The 24,738-nt window shown below is 38.6% G+C and overlaps 1 protein-coding gene across 2 annotated transcripts in view; it reads left to right on the top strand.

Annotated features, from left to right (window-relative positions):
* Window positions 1-24,738, top strand: part of LOC145997255 (PHD finger protein 21A-like) — a 121,869-nt gene that overhangs the window by 30,543 nt on the left and 66,588 nt on the right. For both annotated transcript variants that reach the window (XM_083134106.1, XM_083134105.1), the window contains exon 3: window positions 1,751-1,816. In XM_083134106.1, coding sequence (XP_082990232.1) covers window positions 1,751-1,816 — 66 coding nt within the window. The remainder of the gene's footprint in view (window positions 1-1,750; window positions 1,817-24,738) is intronic.

The raw sequence follows: 24,738 nt of genomic DNA, 5'->3' as shown, positions 1-24,738 counted from the left end.
GCTATCCAACAAGGTACAAATGTTGCTAACATTTACATTTGTGTACAAGAAATAATACTTCATTCATCTTCATGTGTATGGAATCAATGAACAATACAATTAAAGAACATTACACGTCTTGCTCAAAGTGGGCACCTCTGTTACGAATGCAGGCACGTAAGTTTTTACGGACATTTGTTCTCTTAACTCGTGATGTGATGGTGGCCTTGACGTGTTGACCAGCTGTTAAGATCCTTTCCCTGAACTCTTCTTGCGAGTTTACCGGTGCCTTGTCATGTGGCTCCAAATGTGAAAGTCGCAAGGCGTCAAGTCGGGGGATCGAGCCGGCCAGGGAATCGGTCCGCCTCGGCCAATCCATTTCTTTGTGTACTTTTCATCCAGCCACTGTCGCACGCCCAGGCAGAAGTATGGATGGGCGTAATCAACAATCATTTCATCGAGCCATTTTTCCTGCCCCAAATCTTAAATGGCATCACTTATGAACATTTTTTGCAGAACGGGATGGCAATGTTGTTGGAGGATGTGCCTCTAGCTACAAGACGTGACATGATTTATCAGCATGATGACTGCCCAGCTCGATCCCCCGATCGATTTGACGCCTTGCGACTTTTACATTTGGAGCCACATGACAAGGCACCGGTAAACTCGCAAGAAGAGCTCAGGGAGAGGATCTTAACAGCTGGTCAACACGTCAAGGCCACCATCACATCACGAGTTAAGAGAACAAATGTCCGTAAAAACTTACGTGCCTGCATTCGTAACGGAGGTGCCCACTTTGAGCAAGACGTGTAATGTTCTTTAATTGTATTGTTCATTGATTCCATACACTTGAAGATGAATGAAGTATTATTTCTTGTACACAAATGTAAATGTTAGCAACATTTGTACCTTGTTGGATAGCTGATGACTCAAGGAAGTAATTTAAGTAATTTGTACGGTTCGTGTCATACCATTTTTGTTATTAATACGTTGCCAAGAAACTAAGAGTGCATTTTTTTATCATCACTTGTAAGTTTAGACCCACCCGGTACTTACATGTGATTGTTATTTGGAAAAAACTTTTTTTTAAACGAACCACTTGTTTGTTAGCTATCAGAAAACGCTTAAATAAGTTCCCTACAATTATCAGTTTTTTCTCAATTCATCTTTTTATGTGGAAAATTGTCATTTTTAGAAAAAACAATAGAAACTCGATTATCTCGAAAACTACTAATTTTCGGACGGGGTATCATATGGTCAAATTTATTGCAAATTGACTCTACTTTAACCCCTTTCAGGGAATACATCTAATTACCAGTCACCCTGTATATTGATTTGCATTTATTAATAATATCCATTACATAATACACATATAGCCTGAGCCATATATAGTTGTTACACACACACACAAAACCATATGAAATTTCTGAAAGGGATCTAAAATGCCTTTCTTCCTATCATAAATCAACAGAGAACAAGAAGGGGATATTTTAATATCAACAAGATATGGAATGAAAAGCGAAGTGTGGAGTCACGTGTCAATCTTTTTGAATATTGGACGTTGACATTTTTTGGAATATTTGCATAAATTTTCTCTAATAACATTAAAGTAAGGTTTCCTCTAAACCACTGCATTTTTTGGAGGGGGAGGGGTGTCCTGCGGGAATGCTCATAAAATATCGATTTTTTTTTTTAGTGTAAAGTTTTTTATAATTTCGCAACTTTGAAACTCCATATTCTCTGCTAATTGTGTCTTTGTTACTTTTTCCAGAATGACGAGTTCAGGAAGCGCATTGAAGATGTTCAAAAGCATATTATCGCTTTGGGCGAAGTCCAGGTAAGTTATTTTTTACTTGTGATATTGTATTGCAAATCTATGTCTTGCTGAGAGTTGAATTTTAATGTTGAAATCTAAAAATGCCAACCAAATCACCTTGTTTAAAGTGCACTCTGTGTCCAGATATTCAAATCGGGATTGGACCTACAGTTTAGTTAGTTTTTGAACACCTTTGCCTATAATGGGTGTTAAACCTGGAACCTCTTGTTGGTAAGGCGATAGCAAAGATTTCCCGAAATGTCTTCGAAATAATAATAATAGTAGTAGTAATGAGACCAAGAAAATTCTGTCTTTGGCCAATTACATATGCATGCTTACGTATTTGGATTGTACATTCAAATGTGTGTGTATGAGAAAGGGAAAATCTACATACGGTATATATACGTCGATGTCACACTGCATGTAACATACCCCGAACTTCTTTTTCCATGCATAGTACTCAGTGTACAGTTATTGATCAAGCCGACCTCCGTGGCAGGGTGGTTATCACAGCTCGCTGCGACGCCAGGACTCCCAGGTTCGAGTCCCGACCCGACCTGGACATGGGTGTTGTTTGTAAGTGCCACTTCATAATATCGTCACACATTCTCATCGTCGAGAATAGCCAAAATCTGAAGAAAGGCGACGCTTTTATATATTCACTGTTGATCGATTAATCCTTTATTTGTGTATGTACGCACATTAAGTCAAGGATTCCCATTTCACGTGTTTCTGATCCCGCTTTCAGTTGTGGCAAGGTCTCGATTAACCTATTTGTTCATAAAGTGGACTGAGTGGACCCCAGAGAGGGCCCAAGAGGCACAAAACGCGAAGTAAAATAAACTAAATCAAATCAAATCAAGATATATATATATATATATATATATATATATATATATATATATATATATATAGAGCCTATATGTGTGTGTGTGTTAGGGTAGGATAGTAACAGATTGAATATCCGAGTTTGATGCCACAGTGTTTACTTAGCAAGAAAATTGTTCATTTCTCTGTCCAGAGCTAAAAATCCGGCGGGAGTGTTGAATCTGAGTAGGATTGTTATTGCTACCCTTTTTTTCCCCGCCATTCACTTCATAAAAATAGCTCCAACAGCTTTTCCTGCAATATTACAAGGACAGAAAAAAGCGGATGTGACGTCTGTTCGGAATTCTTGACGCTCGTGACGAGGTTTCTCACTGTTGCGAAGAGATTGCTTGCTTTTGTCGAAGCTAAATTCTCACGTATTTGCGGTTCCTTTTTTAATCAGGACTGTACTGTGGCTATTATGGGTGACACCTCTGGATAATGTAATAAGTTTGTAAGAATTACACAATTGCCACATGTTATTCCACTGTGACGCTCTTTCGGTACATGTATTGCAACTATTCCAGTGTTATACAATCACCTTATTACTTCTGAACATTATTATTATACTAGAAAAGTGACGTAACCAAGACTTTGAACGTACGTAACTTTTGTACAAAAAGCGATAGACGAAACTTACACTAGGTATTAACTTTGTCTATGTGGATATTTTTTAAACATTAAACAAGAAAATCATGCTTTAAGGAACGTTCAGTGTGTGGAGAAAGTTGCTAAGGTGTAAAAAAGTTTTTGTACAAAGTAATGAAAACATGGATAAAAGACAGATAAGGAATCGCTTGCAAAAATTATCTAAGGTCTGTGTGGATACTTATCGAACTGATAAAAAAACGATAAATATTTACAAATTTTATGGGGTTATTTTTGTCATATTCATAAAGAAAAGAATGTTCCTTCGAAATTATGAGGTGTACTGGCAACATTGGTCGTGTCAGCGGTCAGTACAAGTCGTTCCCGACATCTGTATATGTTAATCAATCAATTCCGAGATGAAAGAAAAGATTTGAAATTTATCGTACAAAAACCTTATCTACCCATCTTTCTGTACGTTAAATTACAACTCTTTTTATTTCATCTCGAAATGAAATTGGTTCTTAAAATATGTAGGACTGCAACTATTTTTTCTGAGTGCCAGTGGTTAATTGATTTGGTTTGCTTTTCTGCCACTTTTGGCTAATCTCGTAGATGAGTGATGATATGATGAAATTGATGGACACTCACAAAGGACACCTATGCTCAGGGCGAAATTCGGACCCAGACCCAATACCGTCGTAGCGCTCTATGCTAACCACTCCGCCACGTAGGCCGGCAGAGTGCCAGTGGTGTTCTTCTCCTTATCAATTCCAAGCTTATTTTCACCCCTCCCAAAAAAAAGTTATTAGCAACGAAAGTTCTCAAGTGGTACATTCAGTTTATGCAGTATGGTTGCGGTTTCTGATTGGCTGCGTCGAGCCAAGAAGCCAATAGCTAAAGAGAACACGTTCTAGTTGCCAAACCCAGCATTTCTACAAGTCGGAAGGCAAGAATTTCCAGTCCAGCTGCCAGAAAGGAATCTAGTAGCAAATCTAGCTCCGTGGGCGTTCCAGTTGAAAGCCAGATAAATAAAACTTTGACGTCAATTTCCTTGCGGCAAGTTAGTGAAGTAAAAGCGAACATCTGAAAGCTTTATGTACTCAGAAGATAATTACTGGTCCTCATTATCTCCGTTCTTTTGCAAACATCCCGCCCCCTCCCCGATCTACCTTTGTGATACGCATACAGAAGGAAACAAAACGATGGGAGTTTTAACGCCATTAAACGAAACAGTTGTGTTTCATTTTTTTTTCTCCGCCCCCCATTTCTCTCATTCGCTGAACAGAGTTCATTGCTTGTCGAGAGAGAGGCGACGCAAGACTATTGATCTACTGACTTGTTTTTCTTTGGAGTGAAGACCCTGGGTAGTTTTTCAAAAAGGACAAGGCCGGATTTCTTTTTATCTGTGCCGAAAGGAAACTACGATTGCTAAACGAAAGTCGAATCGCATTGTGGACATATCTCTCCACTGGGGAAACACTCGGTGCAGAACTTGCTTGTGTTTTTTTGCTGTGGGCCAAACTTCAACTTGCTCCGAAGCTGTTCAAAGTTATGCGCGGACTGGATGCGCAGTGGTTCCGGGATGAACTGGTAGGGGGCGGAGGTGTCGAAAAGTAAAGCAAGCTCGCGGATGGACTTTGAGCAGATGTTGCAGCTGCTGTTTATATACATGATTGTGAGGTATCGCCCACCCGTGTACGCTACGTGTGCTGGACAAGCTACGAGAACAAGCTGCTCTATTGTGATATTTTACGGCGATTTTTCTACCTTTCTAGATTGGTTACATGGGCGTAGCCAGAATTTTTTTTTTAGGGGTAAAGGGTGTCAGGTCATTTTTTAACTTATGGTAGAAATAATAATAATAGTTATTATTATCACATTATTATAATACAATAACTAATATAAATTAAGAACGATAAATATATTTTATTTCAAATCTATATTATTATTGTTTTCTTTGGGAGGTTTTTCTACTAGATTCTCCAGATGAGAATTCTCCATCACAACTTTTTTATTTATTTATTTATTTATATATCACACAGTTAGTGTACTAACTTTTACATACTTCGTTCAAGAACAACATTTAGAAGTTAGGTGGGGGGATTTGTCACAAAGTTAATGGTGTTGCCCTCTCACATGAAACTTTAATTTTTGAAATCTTGAAAACTTTAACTATCGGTTTAAATGGTACATGAAAACATGATCTGGTTTCTGTATTTCCCCCTCAATTTTTATCATCTAAAGCATATTTTAGTTATTCCTGTTCGACTACTAAGTTAACGTTTTTATGTTACTGTTATTAACAGTAACAAACTTTCTCCCTTTTGTGTAACTTGAAGCATGTCAGTTTCCATGGGTTGGGTCAACGAACCTGTTCACCCCCTTCACGATGCCAATGATTGGCAGCGATTGTGATAATCACAGAACAAATTTTTATCTACCAATGTTAGATGTGTAAAATATTTATTCAGTTATTTAAATCATAATATGAAATTAAGTATGAACTTTCAATTGTGAAAATGGCAATGTTCATTAAGCAAACGGCAGCCTAGCTAAATAAAATGCATTTGGCTTATATGACATTAATTGTATGCAGAATTCAGATACAAAATGTGCTGTATTTTCTGTTACCAAACCAATGGATTGACGGACTCTTAATTGCAAAAACATGAATCTCGTACTGTTGTCCCTAAGATAGATTTTGAATGAACGATTTTGTTTATTTTACTTCGCTTTTCCGCCACTTTCGACTAATCGCGAAGATGAGAAAATTTGAAATTTTGAAATTTGATATGATGGAATTGATGAATGGACACACACACACACACACACACTCTCTCTCTCTCTCTCTCTCTCTCTCCCTCCCCCTCCCACACACACACAAAAACAAACAAACAAACACACGCACGCACAAAACATGCTCAGGCCGGTATTCGAACTTGGTACATCTGGCGTCCAAGCGTTCAATGCTAACTGCGTTCGGTGTCGCTTGAATTAATGGGAGCATATTTGAAATATGTAATGCTTGAGTTTGAATTCGTTGTTGTTGACAAGAATGCTAGAATACACAAGAAGGGAAACTGTAGTAACAGCAAGACTATGGAATATGTGTCTGAAAATGTTTGAAAATATTCAAATTACATGCTAAAAGCTACATGCAAAGATATGGAAAATAGAAATTGTATTTTTCGAGCTCCGTAACACAATTCGCAAAGATAACACAAAATAACATTAATTTTTAGAATCATTAAGAAGTTATGTATTTACAGGTACGTAATTCGTTTCCTGATTATCACTATTATATCCCTGGAGAGAGAGAGATTCATTTACTACAGTCCGCGACCCAGGGTTCGAATCCCTGCCTGGTCATGGGTGTTCTTTCTGAGTGTCCTTTCATCAATTTCATCATATCATCCTCATCGTCACTATTAGCCAAAAGTGACAGAAAAGCGACGTTAAATAATCAAATTTAATCAATGAACTATACTCCACTTTTTCTCAACTTCCGGGTCGCGTCAGCGTGTTCTGGCATCAATTATACCAAGCCGCGAAAAGTTTTCCTAAAAATTATCATTTTAGTTTGCACAGCAACTTGATTAACAAATATTTTATAGTGTAAGCATTCTGATTGGTTTGAATTTTTCCGTGTTCAAAATACCAGTGAAAACCAGCACTTCCAAGATAATTTAATGATTTTGGTTTAAGGAAACTCTGTATTTGACAACAAATTTGAACGTATTGGATCAACAAGCGTAGACCTAATCGAAGTATTACTCTTTGATTATGCCATAATCTATTCGTCAGTTTTCCACATCTTGGGTTAATCGCAACGATGGCGATGAATAATGATCAATAATGTGACTCGTGTCTTTTCCGGACTTCGAACCTTTGTCCTGTGGCTTAGTAGCACCTTACTCAGACCTCTTCGTAACGGAGGCCGGTTTCATTTACTTTGTAATTGCGTTCGCTCCATGGATACTAATCAGTACATTGGCACATCCCTCGTTTATTGGTTATTGATGTTTGAGTTGCTAATGAAGATAATTTATATCATAATTAGCATTTGAATCTGATTTCATTACACAACTTTTTATCTTCGTAGCATTTGTATCTTCCTTTGTTCTATTAAAATTATCTGTTATATCGAACTATATTCCTACTCTTAACTTGTTATGAATAGGTTGCTGACGTCAATTTTTGATTCTCATTGACTGACTGGACTGACAGATGGAACAAGATATTTAGTGTTCCATTATGTCAGCATATGGTATTTCTTTCAGTCCGCGAAATTATATCAACAGCTATAGAATGAACCGACAAATTTGGAAAATTTGCAGAATTCATATTTTATGTATTTCAGTACAACAAATTACATAGTTGCAGGTTTATTTATTGTCCAGGGTCTGCTACGTGGAAGAGAGGTTGACAATTGGATCTCTCTAGAAAGCAGGCATGTAGCCAGGTTGAAGCCCCCCCCCCGAAATCCTACAAATATCTAATTTAATAATACTAATACTAATAGTAGTAATTATTTTTACTTCCTTAGCGGGATTAAACATTAGATCGAAAAATGTTTAGTGTATAATAGAGGAACCAGATTATATTTTTCTATTCTACCATTTAATCCGAAGAATACGAGGGTCGCTATTTATATTTTGAGCCTAACAATGAAGAAACAGGAATTTGGCATTGAAAACTGCTTTATTGTTTTTCGAAGTATTCTCCTTTATGGTCAATACACTTTTGCATTCGTTCGAACCATTTGTCAAAGCAGTTTTTCCAATCTTCTTGAGACACCTCCATAATATGGTTTTTGAACGCATCAACGGCGTCTTCCGCCGACGAAAATCGTTGTCCACGCAATTTATTCTTGACATTCGGGAACAAGAAGAAGTCATTGGGTGCCAAATCAGGACTGTACGGCGGATGACCCATCAATTCGATTTTTTGACTGTTCATAAAGTCGGTTGTTAGACGAGATGTGTGACAGCTGGCATTGTCTTGATGAAGAATGATCCGACGGCGTTTGTTTGTTTTCCGTATTTGACCGAAGACCTCTGGCAAACAAATTGTTGTGTACCATTCAGAGTTGACCGTTCTACGTTCCTCTAAAGGCACAGTTGCCACATGACCAGTTTTCCCGAAAAAACAGGCGACCATTTGTTTCGATGTGCTTCGAGCGCGAACAACTTTTGTTGGATTGGGTTCATCTTGAAACACCCATACAGTCGCCTGCTGTTTACGTTCCGGCTCATATGCATATATCCATGATTCGTCACCTGTTACAATCTTATATACGTCTTTTGAAGCACCACGATTGTATTTATTGAGCATTTGTTTGCACCAATTGACGCGAGCGTCTTTTTGAGTTTTTGTCAAATTGTGTGGGATCCAACGAGAACATACCTTTCTCACAGCTAAATGATCATGTAATATTTTATATATGCTGGTGGAACTAATGCCTATGGTTGCCTCAATCTCACAGTATGTCACATGACGATCTTGCAGTATTAGGTTTTGCACAGCATCAATGTTTTCTTGAACAACAACTGATTTTGGACGACCTTCGCGAATCTCGTCGGTGAGCGAATGGCGGCCACGATTAAATTCGTTATATCAGCGTTTCACAGTGGCAAAGGATTGGGCTTCATCGCCAAATGTGGAAGTAAGTTGATCGATGCACTCTTGTCTTGATAATCCACGTCGAAAATCGTAAAAAATCATCGCACGAAAATGTTCACGAGTTAATTCCATTTTATTGTTGTCGCGCAATCTCCAAGGCAACATAAACAACACAAATCAAGCTATTGACAAAACATTTGAAGTACGTTATGGTGAATAATGCCAGACGATTCCGTGCAAACGTCAAATCGCGCCTAACTTCAATCAGTGTTGCCAAGGCTCAAAATATAAATAGTGACCCTCGTAAATGGATCCACAGCCCTCAAAATGTATATTTTCTTTGTGAGAGGTTACACAATATAAACTTTATGAGTAAAATTTACCCGTAAGTTTTAAAGCCTTTTTTAACGGAATGTGTAAAAGTTAATAACAAAATACAATAACTATGAATTTCAGTACATTAACTGTACAAAATGTAAGAAAAATAATGAGCAACAGTTGTGTTGGATATTCATGAGTACCAAAGTCTCTCTATTCGTAAAATAATAATAATAATAATAAATCGGGATTAAAATGGTTTATTATTAATGACTTATAATAGTTATTATTGTAAAATGACAATTATAACCGTAGTAATAATTATTATTGTCATTATTATTTCTACTAATCAAGTTCTATCAGTGCCTGCCACCCTCTACAAGTATTTCTGGCAACGCCTGTGCTGATAAGTGATGAGCCTCACCCCCCCCCCCCAAAATAAAATCCTGGCTACGCGCCTGCTAGAAAGGGTCACCACTTATTGTTGATTTTCGATAGTTTGATTTCCGTATTAATCGGACGAATATCCTTCATGTCTCTTCAGGTGGTTGTTATTAGTCGTTTCTGCCCAACAAATAGTTTCTGAGAAATCAATGCGACTCTATTGTTGACTAGAATAGGTTAATAGATGGGCCAACTAGCCAAATTTCGTTATTTAATAGCTCGAATGGTTTCGGAAGTATCGAAGCACTAAAAATTTGTCCATTGTCCATTTTCATTTGCGATTACAAAGTCAATTCATTAGTAATAACTGCTGCGTCATTGCATATACTAGTCTGGATAAAATTACTTTTTTTTGATTTGCAGCGTCGAAACGAGGCGTCAGAGAAAATCTTATGTTATGCGATAGCACGCTGTACATCTTGACCAAGATATGAGTTATCGTGTGATGCTGTAGTAGAATTTTCAACCGCAAGGGAGCATGGGCGATGCAATCAGCTGCTTGCATTGTTCCCGCGTTTGCAAATCGTGCAGCAGTGTGAAAGGGCACGAGAGGAGAAGGCAAATAACTGCACACTTTAGTTCTCGAGTTTGCCGGGGGCATTCTTGTTTTGGTTGAGCTGTATACGTTTCGTATACTATATATTTCCAGATCGAATGTTTGAATTATTGTTTTAAGCCCACTTTATGCACTGATAGTCTAATCGGGACTGGACCTTCCATTTAAAGTCATACTGAATGTGCAGTGTGCTTCCATCGGGTGTTGAGCTCGGGACTCCTTCATTACAAAGCGATGACGTTACCACTACGCCATCGGGATTTGATACGAGACCGAGAACGAGACATTTACATCTCTAGACGAGAGCGAGGCATGCCAAATTTCGTGTCGTCTGGATACCACCCTCAGAGAAAAATCCAAACAATTTGCAACACCGGTAGCAGAGAAATACTTCTGGGACTAGATTCCAAACCTTTTCCTTTCGCTGTAGATATAATCGTTTGATGCTGTTAGCCCAGTAACGCGAGGAGTGCTGAGTTTTCTCAACTGCCGCAATCCATATCTGTTTCGCCTCCGCCCCCCTTCCTGTCCGCCTCCCTCTTCTTTCTCCAGGGTTAAGAGTCGATAAAATTGTGGAAAGTTACTCAAGAACTTTTTGCCGGGTGTGGAAGGGGGGACGGGAAAGTTAAAACAGATTTGTTAGCCTTTGAGTCCAAGAAGTTTGAGGGGAAAAGTTAGGTAAATAAACTGATGATTGGAGTTGGTAAAGACTGCGTGCCTCGGTGGCCAAATAAAGTGTGTTTAGTGTAACGGTGTGTTTAAAATTAGCAGGGCCGTATATCGCCTTCAGTGATCTGGACGACACCAACGATATGGTTGTATCAACTGTGGGTGGCTATAGAGCGACCACAAACAAAAAACACCTTCGCCCTGAAGCCTTCGCGCATTTTCCCCTCCATCCGTTCAGCACGGACTACGGGGAAGCCTGCCCCTCCGCTACACGCGCTAGTACGGCTCACGCGGTTCTGCGCAGGTTCTTTTACAGGTGGTCCCACTCTCAATAGTGTATTCTTTACATGTTACCGTGTTTACTGTCAGTAAACCAACCTTTTTTCATCTACTTTTATGCATTTAGCTTCAATACGTAGGTAATTGCTCATTAAATGCTATGCAAACTATTAAAACAAGCTTCTGAATCAGAATTTAAGTAAATTATATGAAGACTGGTCTACGTACGCCACTGATCCATCTCCATCGCACCCTTCTGACGTCCGTGTTTCCTCCCCAGTTATACGCGGGGAGGATGAGGGATCCGAAGCGAGTGGCTTAAAAACCAGGTCGGTATTGCTACTATAGCCTGACAAGTTAAGTCCCGATATGCGCAGATCGCTGCGGAGCACTTCCTATTACGTCATCCTCCCCACCACTCTTCTACTCACTAGTCTGGCGTTGAGAGTACCAGTGTGCCAACTCAGCAAAATTAAGCTAAAACAAATATGACAAACGATTTTCACTGTTTAGCGTGACGGTGCATTATTATATTATTATTATTATATCAGTGGTTCATTTTATTTAATCCGGCGTGCGGTGCGCCATCGTAAACTGTAGTATTAAGCACGTGCGTTAAGGTTTATAACGAAGAGAAACTACAGGGCGATTGACTTCATTTTCTGAATGCGACATCGAGCAGTGGGCGTTTTTTTTTTTTTGTTGTTGTTTTTTTTACCGAGTGGGGTGGTTGTTCGTTTGTTTTCAACAATCACTACGAGAAGGCAATCTGATAACACGCTTGCCTGCGTTCTTTTTTAAAGCATTGAAATGTTCTTGCTCTTCTCTTGGCTGCATATTTTTTAAATACAAGCTCCTCTTTTATATCTTATCGATATCAGTATGCGAACAATATTTCACCGTTGTTTAACCCAATGTTTCTTTATCTGACGTCACAACTGCAGGCACTATTTTCACCCCCGTCTGACCCCATCATTCGTGTGGAAGATTGTTTTTGTTTTCGGAGGCGTTTCTCTGCTGTTGAACTGGTGTGTTTCTTTCTTGTGTGTGTTTGCGTGTGAGAACAATGGTGAGTGCGTGAGGCGAATTATGTGACTGTTGTCTCTGAAAATCAAATCATGCCGGGTCCAACGAAATCCACAATCTGCTCTGGAAAGCCCCTTAGAGGACAGGCCAGAGAAATTGTTTACAATGTTGCAACATATTTGCGAAATCAGAAGAACTTAAATAAACTTAAGTATAATGTTGTCGAGTCCACAAGCGCCGCCACGGGAGTATCTAAATGGATGGTTTCTCAAGTTTTAAAAGAAGGAAAATAGTCGTTGGCGAAAGGTGAGCTGAATTTCTGTACTCCGACAGGTAGAAAACAGCCAAGGAAAAAGCGAATACAAGCAGATGATTTTGCTAAAGGTGCAATTAGGCGAAAAATCCACGAATTTTACACACTAAAGAAAGTAGTTCCAACATTACGAAAACTCACTACAGCTATAAGACAAGACGACATATTAGATTGCAGCAGTGAATATTTACGCTGTCTTTTAAGGTATATAGGGTTTAGATGGAGAATATGTCAGTCAAGGAGAAAGATTCTGATTGAAAATCCCAACATTGCTGAGTGGCGTGCACAATATTTAAGGGACATTCGTGACTACAGAAAACAAGGTAGGTCAATTGTGTCAGGGGGTGCTCGTTCGGCGGCGCAGATCGTATGCGCAGTTGTCCGTGGATGCATGACGTCACCATCGAAACACTCGGCACGGAAAAGGCTGGTTCCTTATGCAAATATTGAGAAATTTGACAACGAATATCTTCTAAAATATAGTAGCAAGGGAAAAGTTACAACTTTTACTGTTAAGATTCATCCTTTCTAATCAATTTATCACAAAGTTGATTCAAATGTGTAAAATGGTTTTCAAGAAATCGTGTTACGAAGGAACCCCTGTTTTGTTCTCTCCAGGCTTCCAATGTAAGGGAGTTTTAACTTAAGCGCGTTGGATTTATTTTAGCTCTATGTTTTGAAATAATATTATTTTGTTCTTGTCAACTGAAATCATGCCTAAATGCTATGGAAAGCTGGGAAAACTATTATCAGAAAACTAACGGAAAGAAACTAAAATATCACAGCTTGATTGATATAAAAAAATGCGAGATTGCCCATTTTTGTGAAAAAGGCATTGTGCGAGATCTAAAAGCAGAACTTTTTAATATTGTATGTAAATGTAAGGATGTAATAAACGTGACTGCTTCACAGGCACGTATCCAAGGGGGGGCTTAGGGGGCTCAAGCCCCCCCGAAAGTTTTCGGTTTACACTAGATAAAATGAGATTTTTTGTTTCTTGTGGTGTCAAATAAAATAATGTGACGTTAATTTAAGGAGAGAAATAATTATCGAGGCAAGACGGAGAATATTGTATAACCCTGTTATTGGTAACAGCTCGTATCCAAGGTGGGAATCAGGGGGCTCAAGCCTCCCTTCAGAAAATTTTCAGTTTACGCTAGATAAAATTAGGTTTTTGGCTTCTTGAATAATATGGTGATAATTTGAGAGAGATAATTATCTAGGCAAGACGGAGAATGTTCTATAAGCCTGTTATTGTTAATAGCGCGTATCCAAGGTAGGGATCAGGTGGTTCGAGGCCCCCCCCCCGCTCCCCAAGGAATTTTTTCAGTTTACACTGATAAAATTAGGTTTTTGACTTCTTGAATAATGTGACGATAATTTAAGGAGAGGAATAATTATCGAAACAAGACGGAGAATGTTCTATAACCCTGTTATTGTTAATAGTGCGTATCCAAGGTGGGCATCAGGTATCTCGAGCCCCCTCCCCCAGGAAATTTTTCAGTTTACACTAGATAAAATTAGGTTTTTGTCTTCTTCAATAATGTGACGATAATTTAAGGAGATAAATAATTATCGAGGCAAGACGGAGAATGTTCTACGGACCCTGTTATTGTTTATAGCGCGTATCCAAGGTGGGGATCGTAACTCGTGGACTCCTCCCACCAGGAAAGTTTTCATTTTACACTAGATAAAAATAGGTTTTTGTCTTCTTGAATATTGTGACGATAATTTTAGGAGAGAAATACTTATCAAGGCAAGACGGAGAATGTTCTATAACCCTGTTGTTGATAATATTGCACGTAAACTTTTCTTACGCTTTCGGTGTTGTCGTAGCGAATTTCAACACTATGTAGAAGAGACTTGTCAGCATTTGGAAGCTGCACAACAAAGGTAGCGCCGCAGGTAGGGCGATTCGGATTCATTGTAATTTTTTAATCTCTGGAAAGCGAGAGAGGGAACGTTCTTGAAAAAGAGAAGGAGTCGAACTACTGGCAATATTTACGAATCGTGATATCTGCGAAACGTTCTAGAATATAATGAGGATATTAATACGCGGCTTCAATTTCCCGGTTGATCTGTACAACAGAATAGGTGGAGACTTCAGAGGTAAGTGTGACAATTCATACAGTCGATTAGTGATCAGTCAGTGTCCATTGGTTGCTTTATAAGTTCTAGTGATTCGAAAATGAAATGGACTAAATACCGTAAAGTAATGAAGTCTACTACTAGTTCCAGTTCACTCCCAAAGCAAAAGACATTGACAACAGCGGAACGTCGAGTAATGCTACGAGTAGTTCGGGTCGAAAGACGAAGAGATCGAAGGTCTCTCTCTCTCTAAAGTGAATATTTCGGCAGTATCGGGCTGGGCATTGGAGCGATTTATTAAAAAAGAAATAAGCTGCACAGATCAACTGAAAATCAAAGTTTTGGGTGATGATTTGGTTGTGCCAGGACCAAATTTTGTGTATGCAGTCCGAGAATTTCGTGGCATAAAAAAATACTTTTGTATAAGGATACTGGGTTCGACACACACTCAACAGACAATTTTGGTCACTTGCGAGTGCTTAGGCATGAATATGAACAATTTGGTGGGTTTCGGCTTTTATAAGAGCTGCAAACATGGGAGGACAAGACACATTAGTGGTGTTCTGGCTCGAATGAGAGAGAAACATTCGTTAACTGTCTGATTCCAGTTCCCTGCACACAGTTTGAATCTTGCGTTGTCGAGTGGATTGTGCATTCCGTGCATGTGTAACACCTTCGTGTTTCTGGTACATAGATGTTTTGATGCCTGATGAGAAGAAATGGACAAACATACATACTGAGATGGTTCCGGCACACAATATTAATGCATGGAAACAGAGGAGTTGAGTGGTAGAAAATGTCCCGATTTCACGTTCTGATTAAAATGACAGCCTTAAACAGTGGCGACGATTTAGGAGATAGTTGCTCCCCATTCTTTTGCCTCCACACTATCACACTATGGCCTCTTAATGCTTGTCTCCTTGTCCACCCCACCCCCCACATTTTGGAACCCAATTGCCACCACTGGCCTTAAACATACAATTGTGATACCCCTTTAAAAAATGATGTTCAGCCGCCGCCCCGAAAGGAATTCCTGGATACGTGCCTGCTGCTTCCCGTAAAATATCACTGCACTCTCCACGTTTCTCTTCTGTCTTTTCTTTGGCGCCGTCAATAGCTTCAACACGTTGTTTTTTTTATATATATATATTTGTCATATATTTGTTTTAATTAGTATTCTGCTCGTTCCGCCACTTGAACGCAGCAGATAGGGCAGTGTAGTTACACCGGAAGAAGGCTCGGAAATGGCAGGCTTCAGAAGTTAACTCATCCAAATTAAATTAAACAGGTATGTGCTCTCTCTAAATTTAAATCATAGTTTACAAATAATTTGATTTGAAAAGTTTTAAAAGTATCTGTTTCATTTAATAGCGTAGTAATTGGTGCATTCTTCTTCATCATAGCTATAGGCAATGACCACACTACAGGGGGTGGGGGGCAGGAACGCCCCCCTATTCTCGTTCGACAATTTCTCTCTCTCTCGCTCTCTTTCTTATCTGCCCCCAGTAAAACGACAAAATAAAGAAATGAATGAATGCTCTTTTAGCCAAAATATGCATTTTTGTGTCGTATGTAACGGAATAATAAAAATGATTGCCCCGGGAAAATATGATTTACCCCTCCATATTTACTATTGCGCTGTCACTAGCTACAACATATTTTGATTTCCCCACATATTTATTTTAATTTTAGTATTGTGAATCATATTCCACTGTGTTACCTCACGTAGCCACCCCCCCCCCCCACACACACACACACGTACGACTTCAGTTGTAAGTTTTAGACTAAGCTTGTCAAATATCCACTTATATCTTTGTATTCTTGAGCCATTTAAAAAAAAAATCATTTCGCCCCTTCTTCTGGACTATTTCATAGGAATATTTTCCCACTGGAAGCCCCTTTGCAGATCGAGATCCGAGGCTATAGCCTTCCCAAGCCAGCGTCCCCTCCAAATACTCTCTTGGCCTCATGAAAGACAAATATATGTATTTCTGCGAAATATTAATTTGACTTGGCAGTTTCTCTTTTCGAACAGGAATAAGTTTTAAATTTTAATAGCTTATAAATTTACACTATCAATTTTGAGTAAAGGTTTTGCGTAACCCTAAAAGTACATTTAGAGACTGCAAGGTCAACTCTCGATATTTCAGATATATTAATAATTTTCATCACAACGTCTTGTAATAATTATTTGTTACTTCAATAAATGTTTCTCGCATATTAAAACATAGATGCCATATGATTGTCATTTTCTGTTTATTTCCTTGTAATGCTGACCTCCGTGGGGAAGTGGTTAGCACAACACTTTAAGATGCCAAGGGCCCCCAGGTTCGAATCCCCGCCCGGGCTTGGGTCTACTTTCCTTTCTTCAATTTCATCATATCATCACGCATCCTCATCTTTGCGATTAGCCATATGTGACAGATAAGCGAAGTAAAATAAACTAAGTCTATTAATCAATTATTTTTTTAAACTCTTTAATTCTTCTTTAGCATGCTACGTTTTTGTTAAAATTATATTACGATAAAATGACGAAATTCTAAAGGAGAACACGCAACTTTCTTTGTTTTCAGGAATATGGATTTTCAAAATACATTTTTTCACATGTACTTTGCCCCCTTTTAAAAGTAGCACGTTTTCAATTATGTTACTAATCATTAAAAGGATGCCTCGATACCATCTTGGAGGATGACAATTATTATTTCCCCCCCTCCTAAAAGTAATAATATACTTTCGCTCTCTGAATCTCCCATATAAATGCTAGGGGCCGTCTGCTTCAGCCGAGCTCACTGCTTCTCCGGTGACGTCACGCGTTCGTGCAAGATCGGCAATCTTCGGATGGCTTTACCTAATCTCTATATTCCTTGCAATTGTGTATGTTGATGAGACCTACATTCACGCATCACATTCAGTATCAGCATGTTGCAAAGTGAGTGTGAAATAGAGGTAACTGAAGCTATTGGAAAGGGGCCACGTCTTATTGTCGTCCACGCAGAAGGAGAACTTGGGTTTGTTGATAATGCTCTATTAGTGTTCAAATCGAAGCAAAAGAGTGGAGATTATCATGATGACATGAATAACAGAAATTTTTTAAAATGGGTCGATGAAAAACTGTTACCTAATCTTCCCGAAAACAGCGTTGTTGTCGTTGATAATGCTAGTTATCACAACGTTCAAATCAATAAAAAACCATCTATGTCTTCACTTAAAAGCGACATGGTACAGTGGCTCTCAGCGACAGACAAACCTGCAAATGAAACTGAAATTGATGCGGAGAATAGAGTGAAAGCATTGTGGACAATGAACAAAAGGCAATTGTACTTAATTCAAAGTGTACCTTACGCGAAACAGTATGCGATTGACATGAAATTTAAAAACGCGGGGCACACCATAATACGACTTCCGCCTTACCACGCAGACTTAAATCCTATTGAACTTGTCTGGGGGGAAATCAAGGGTAAGGCAAGGGAATTCATTTCGGATTCACTGGACGCAAAGAAAGAATTGCTGGGAAAATTATTTAGTGGATATTCTGTACAGAAATGGATTAAATGTTGTGAACACGTGAAAAAAATTGAAGATTCTTACTTTGAAAGAGATGGACTTATGGACGAGCGTGTAGATGAACTGATAATTAGACTTGGTGAAGCCGATTCAGACACGGACACAGATTCATCGGTAGACACAGACTCGGATGAGTGGGAGAGTGAAACTGAAGAAGGAGAACTGGAAAGCCTTTAGAAGGTGAGCTCAGTTCTATCGTTATATATTTTTCATTTTTCTATCATTTTATTTCTTACATTTCTTAAGCTGGTAAGAAGTATTCCTAATATAACTTAATTCATTTATGGTTTAAAGGGAAAAGATCAAAATGTATTTAGAATTTAGAGTAAACAATAGGTAGCGTAGGTGAGGGGATACTAATTCATGCCTTTCACATTCAAATTTCGTTGAAAATTCTCAGACGATTCCTCTCCCTCCAGGTTTGCAACACTGCGAACTAAGTCGCTGCAGACAATGGGGTGGGGAAATGTGATGCGAGGTGCGCAAACAATGGATTGCAGCGTCTTGTTTTTAAACTTGTCAAGTTATACAACTATTCTTCATTGTCGTCTTCTTCTAAGAGAACCAAACCCAACAAACCTAACCTAACTACCATGTGTGTTTAAGTTATGTGCTATAAGTGAGACCCTCACAAAGCTACCAGCCAATGGCAATTCTTAAACCAGTTGTAGCAGCAATCACTACCTTCAAAAACGTGGCCTGTGGGGTCAGTTCCACCGCTACGAACTGCAGGAGAACATTGCTTGTTCCTTCCTGCTTTCTGTGCCGCGTTTGGCAGACAGTGTTGCTACATGAAGGGGAATTTTCTTCGGTACAGGGAAATCTAAATCAATTTCAGGTAAATTTGAAGTTGTCGGACTTCTGTTTTTGCAATAGATATATACATAAAATAAGAATTGTTACTGTAAACCAGGTCCAATTTTCAGAATATGCCACTGAGCAACAGTGAGCAACGCAACGAGCCATCAGCCAATGCCTTTCCACATGCGCTTAGAATTTCTTCTAGACCATTCGTGTGCCTTTTCGTGTTGTTTGCGTTCGTTCTTGTATATATATCTGCGAACGAAAATAGGCTTACGTAGTCACGAAACTGTTGCGAATATTTTGGCAACAGCGTATACCCAGTAGAACGATAGATGGCTCTGACTCTGTGAATATAATTTATATAATTTTGTTCAAATTGTTCTAAATAATCAGAGCGTTAATGTTTTTCAATATATGCATATTTTTTACAGAGCTTTAACTATTTCATTAAAACGTGGAAAATAAAACACACGAGTAGTTGATGTACCCAGTATCGTGGATGTCACAGTGAAACGTGTACTTTGACACATTACACCACTTACTGAATACACTTCTGTCAGTCTGTGCGACAGGGACCTGTCACATTTTCATCGTCAAAGTTAGAAATTAATCAGTTCAAATCAGTGGCACATTTTTTTAAAAACATCCGTAACTGCCTCTGGATATTTCTCTCCGTCTCACACGCGCACATTGGTGTACAACATTCTTCACATTGTGTAACAAATTTATAAGTATCAAAGGGATTGTCCTAGGGTTTTTCATGTTTTAGTTTTTAAGAACTAGGAAAATCTTGAATTATATTAAAATTTCATCTAGGAGATAGAAAAGCATCTTTTACATTACATATTACCGTTTTTTTTTTACATACCCAATATTGACAACACCGACTAGTTGTCATGTTGAGGTACACGACTTTACATTTATGACGTTGCATTCAGAGTATCTGCGCAGGCCTTGCATTATAAGAAGGCATTGCGTTACGCCGTGGTTATTATACGAAGATATATTTCGTATGCAAAGAGTTGTGTCCGAAGAGTATTTCAAGAGAAGTTTTTAGCTCCATCAAACCAATTTCTTTTAGTTCTCATCGATCTAGTTTAATTCATTGCGTCCTACAAACTTTTATAAACTTTTCCTGTAGACCTGGCATTGGTCTAATTACGGGTTTCCTCGGTGGAGTCTGTTCTGAAGGAACCCCTCAACCCACCACCCCACCCGAAAAGGGGAAAAGAGGAGGTTTGGGTTGATTCCTTTTAGAGGGAACTGAACGCCTCTTAGGAAGGTTTTTCCGTGAAGCAAGCTGCAGAAACAAAACCGCAAGTTTGTTGGTTTAACCAAGAAAGTCAGGCAAAAGTAAGGACCATGGTATTTCGTAGGGATGATACCGAGACGGCTTATAGCCTACTCGTAAAAATCGAGGCGAGAACGCGACAAAGACTTTCGAGACTTGGCGAGACTTATTATCGGAGAGTCTCCATCCGTCTTGTTAAAGACTTTTGTAAATAAGAATTCATATGAAATTTTCCCCTGAATTAAAATCGCAGGATATTTTCTGCTGAATCAAAATTGTAGGAAAATTTTGATACTTGACCTTTGATTGATTGATTGATTGATTGATTTAGTTTATTTTACTACGCGTTTTGTGCCTCTTGGCTAATTTGCGAAGATGGTGATGAGTGATGAAATGATGAAATTGATGAATGGACATTCACAAACAACCAATCCCGAGCGGGATTCGAACCCGAGACCCTTGGCGTCGTGGAGCGATGTGCTACAGGGTCCGGCACTTGACCTTAGAAAACGAGGCGGATGTTTTTAATATCGAATACGAATTGAGTCGACTCACGTGTTCGTCCCTTGCGCTCCTTCTAAGTTCACAAAAATATATAAATGATGGAGTGATTGATTGTACCGTGGTTACTGGATGCCGTACTAGTACAGACCTCCGTGTCGTAGTGGTTAGCACAGCACGCTACGACGCCAGGCGCTCCGGGTTCGAGTCCCGTCCTGTGCGTTCTTTGCGAGTCTCTTCCATACAGCATCACATCACTCATCGTCGGGCCTCACCGATAGCGTAGTGATAACGTTGTCACCTTGTAATCAAGGCACATGGCACAGTTCTTCGGATCCCACTTTAAACTGTAGGTCCATTCCCGATTAGCTTTTCTGTGCATAAAGTGGACTTACATCAACAATTCAAAATTCATCCTCATAGTCGCGATTAACCAAAAGTTGCAGAGAAACGACGCTAAATAACTCAAATTACATGTGAGGAAAGAGTGTCTGTGGTGATGACGTAAGTGTTACCAATCAACTGATTATAATTACCGGACCCTATTAATAACGTAATGTGAAAATTATAGGTGTTAGAGAACATCTTAATTACAACTTTTCACAGCTTTGCTCTGATTTTAATTCTGGATTAACGAAAATAATATTTGTTCAGTAGTTGTAGATTTTCCTCAAATTGAAATCGAGAGGAGATATGTGATTTAGCGATAAAAAATCCATGATCCCAAAAATGAACTCCCTACATGCTGTAGCAGGGTTGCTACTCACCGGGAATTCCTTTTATTCCTGGAGTTAATGCGTGACTTATTGGCTCCGGGAATTCTGTGTGAATTCTGCGTGAATTTTTCTCTGTAGACGTGAAAAATTGCAACTTCTATTAATCCAAGTTCCACTGAATTTTTGTATATTTATAAATGCCCTCGGGCAAGTTTTTTTACAGTCTAGCTGCTATTTTTATCGAGGAAGGAAAATAAAACTGAATTATCTCAACCCGTTTCTTTTTCTGTTAGTGTTCGTTTCATAACAATCTATCTTACAGACGGAAAATTGTTGCAAGATAAGATATCTTGAAGTTGATTAGGTAAATATGATATTGAAATTCTTATACAATTAACAATTTTTAGTAGATTAGTATATCCCGTATCATTTGTGCTTGTAGATGTATTTCGAGATTGAGTATGTGAAGTGGCAAACGAAAAATCTGCACCTTGAATTAAATATTTTAAATATATCTACCGTTTAATTGAATTGAATTGAATTAGACATTTTGGATACGTTAGAAATTACACAGACCCTTAATATAGTTAATATATTTGTGTATGAGTAATACGTAAGGTGGAAATAGAAAATATCTGCTTGTACCCTTGAATTTTTGGAAAGTTCGCCTTGAAAACTGGGAACTATACTTGAATCTTATCATGGTCCTGGAATATCGAAAGCAGGGATATGGCGCAACGGTTGTTATGACTTCTTCCTTTAACAACCAGGCCTAATTGTACCATCCCAATATTGATCAAGTAGAGGATTTAGATTAAAAAGACAACAGTTGTTGCGTTACAATCATTATATCGCTTTGGTGGAAATCCTTCATTTTTTTTCAAAAGCACATCTCCAAGTGTGACCCTCCTACACACACACCTACATGCCCGTATATATAAAGGAAGGGTTTAACTGACCCGAACCCTTTTCATTGGTTTAAGGAACATTATGCTCTAAACGTATAATCAAATCAACAATATTTCATAATTAGCCAAGACACTATATTGATTGAAAAGATTTAGAAAGTTATGTTAATATCGACTAGTTTTTTTAACGCTATTGTAACATAAACATACTAAAAAATAATGTTATTAAGGTTATTACAATTAATGTACATTAGGCCAATATTTACATTCGAATTGTTTGGAGAAAATATTATCGTTTATAATTTAAATGTGATTATTAATAAAGATAAATATAGTAATAATAATTAAATTATAACTATTAAATTTGAACTATCCTTGGTCTGCTCTAAGTTGAACCCCCCCAATTATTTCTGTACATATACGACCACACACATTTTTATTGAATTACTATACTATTTATACAAATTTAGAAATCTGATTTGTGATGTTTGTTCGTGAGTTCCCTTGCTTTTATAGTTGTAATACACCCTGTATTAAATAATAAAAGTATATTTATTTTGCATTTGTTGTATAATCGAGGGCTATTTATTTCTGCCGAACTTACTTGAAGGCAAGTATTAGATTGGGATCATACGGTTTTGAATGACGTTACTGCTTTTAATAATATGCATCAAATATTAATCAGAAACTTTAGTTTTCATCAACTGAATGTAACGTCCTTTTTTGCTATTCAATATATATTCAACTCTTTACCTTTTTACATTAATTTCCTTACCTGGACAGTTGTTTTTATACAAATTTTGTAGATCTTAACTACACGGAAGCTAGGTAAGGAATGCATGCTATATCTTTTTACCTATTCATGTAATAATAACACTACTATATTAATTTATATATTATTATGAATAGACCTATAACTGAACGTATTAATTTAAACATTATTCTTTCTCAGACACTTGGTTGGACCTTCCCCCCGAAAATATATGTCTACATACGTGCCTGTTCAATTCCCCCCCCCCTTAATTTTATCACAAAGACTCAATTTGTGGTCACTTTTCCCTCCCCCCTCTCCTAAATATAAACTTACGTCTGTTGATGATATTTATGAAACCTCCAACCCGGAAAAGGCTCGGTGAGAAATTTGATACAAATTCTGAGTATTATTTTACTGTTATCAGTATGAACCAATACGCCAATTTTGCCCTGTATATGTTTTTGAATTTCCAAAAAAACATTCTTTTACGATAAAGCCTGACGGTTACAGTAAACCCAGAAATACGCGGCGATTAGGGAGTCAGAAAGTTTACAGGTTGTCGATGAAATGTCGGGTGGGGGTGGATTAGAGTTTCCGGCTTGTAGTTTTATCTTTGATGGCGAAATTATTTCGTGAGGAAATAAAACCCCGAAATGGCAGAAACTGATGAAAAACAAGGCTCAGTACGTACAAGAAGAAGAGATCTAACAACTCTAAAAAGGGGGATAGCGAAGTGAAGGGAAGTTTGGTAGAAGTTGAAACTCGAAGCGACTCCTCGGACCGATCAAGCCGGGGTCGCCCGCTTCTTCTATTGATCTCAAAGTCCCGGTCGGCGCGGGCGCAGTCGGGCTTACGGCACTTGGTGCAGCGGGCGACAGCCCCGCGAGGGGGAGGGGGGAAAACCTCCCCAAGTTCTAGCTTCGAGACGGAACGTTTCAAACTTGTTGATAACGGCCGACTCTCGCTTGAAACTCTTTGCACTGCGTCCCGTAGCGTACTTGCCCGTTACCCCGAACTTATGGAGCGGATGGTTTACTTGTTTTCAACAATGTTTTTGCGAAGTAGTTTAAAATTTGCAAAATGGGTGGGTGAATAGATTGGGGGGAGAGAAGGATTTACGAGTCTGGAAGGAGCTGCTAGACAATATCAGTTATTTTATGCGGAGAGAAGATCTCTAACGGCGGCCATGACAGAATAAGCTTTCCAACTTCTTCCTATATAGGGATGGTATCGAGTCGAAATGCGTGGAGGCTGTTACCCTTTTCTCTCTATTACGATTACTTGACGGCAGCTTTTTCTATCCTTCGGGTCAATCGCGGAGATAACATGAAATGGGTGATGGGACAAACATAATGATGCCTTACTCACGGATCGAACCTGTAATCTTCGGCTTCGTAGCGCTGACCACTCCGCCACTGAGCCCGACACAAACTTTTCCCACTGCCTTTTCTATATGACGCCTCGTTTCGACGCCCCGAACCCTCGAAAAACGGAATTTAATCCTGAGTGTAGAACACTTTCACAATTCCTACTATTCGAGTTATATTATAACAACTACAAACAATAAGATATCTATAAATGACAAGTAGATATACGCTTGCATGTCTGAAGAACTCGGATAGTAAAGTAAAT

The sequence above is a fragment of the Lepisma saccharinum genome, chromosome 13 (genome assembly GCF_977018435.1).
Source record: "Lepisma saccharinum chromosome 13, izLepSacc3.1, whole genome shotgun sequence".
NCBI lineage: Eukaryota > Metazoa > Arthropoda > Insecta > Zygentoma > Lepismatidae > Lepisma > Lepisma saccharinum.
The sequence above is the reverse complement of the archived record's forward strand: the minus strand, read 5'-3'. Positions and strand labels throughout refer to the sequence as shown.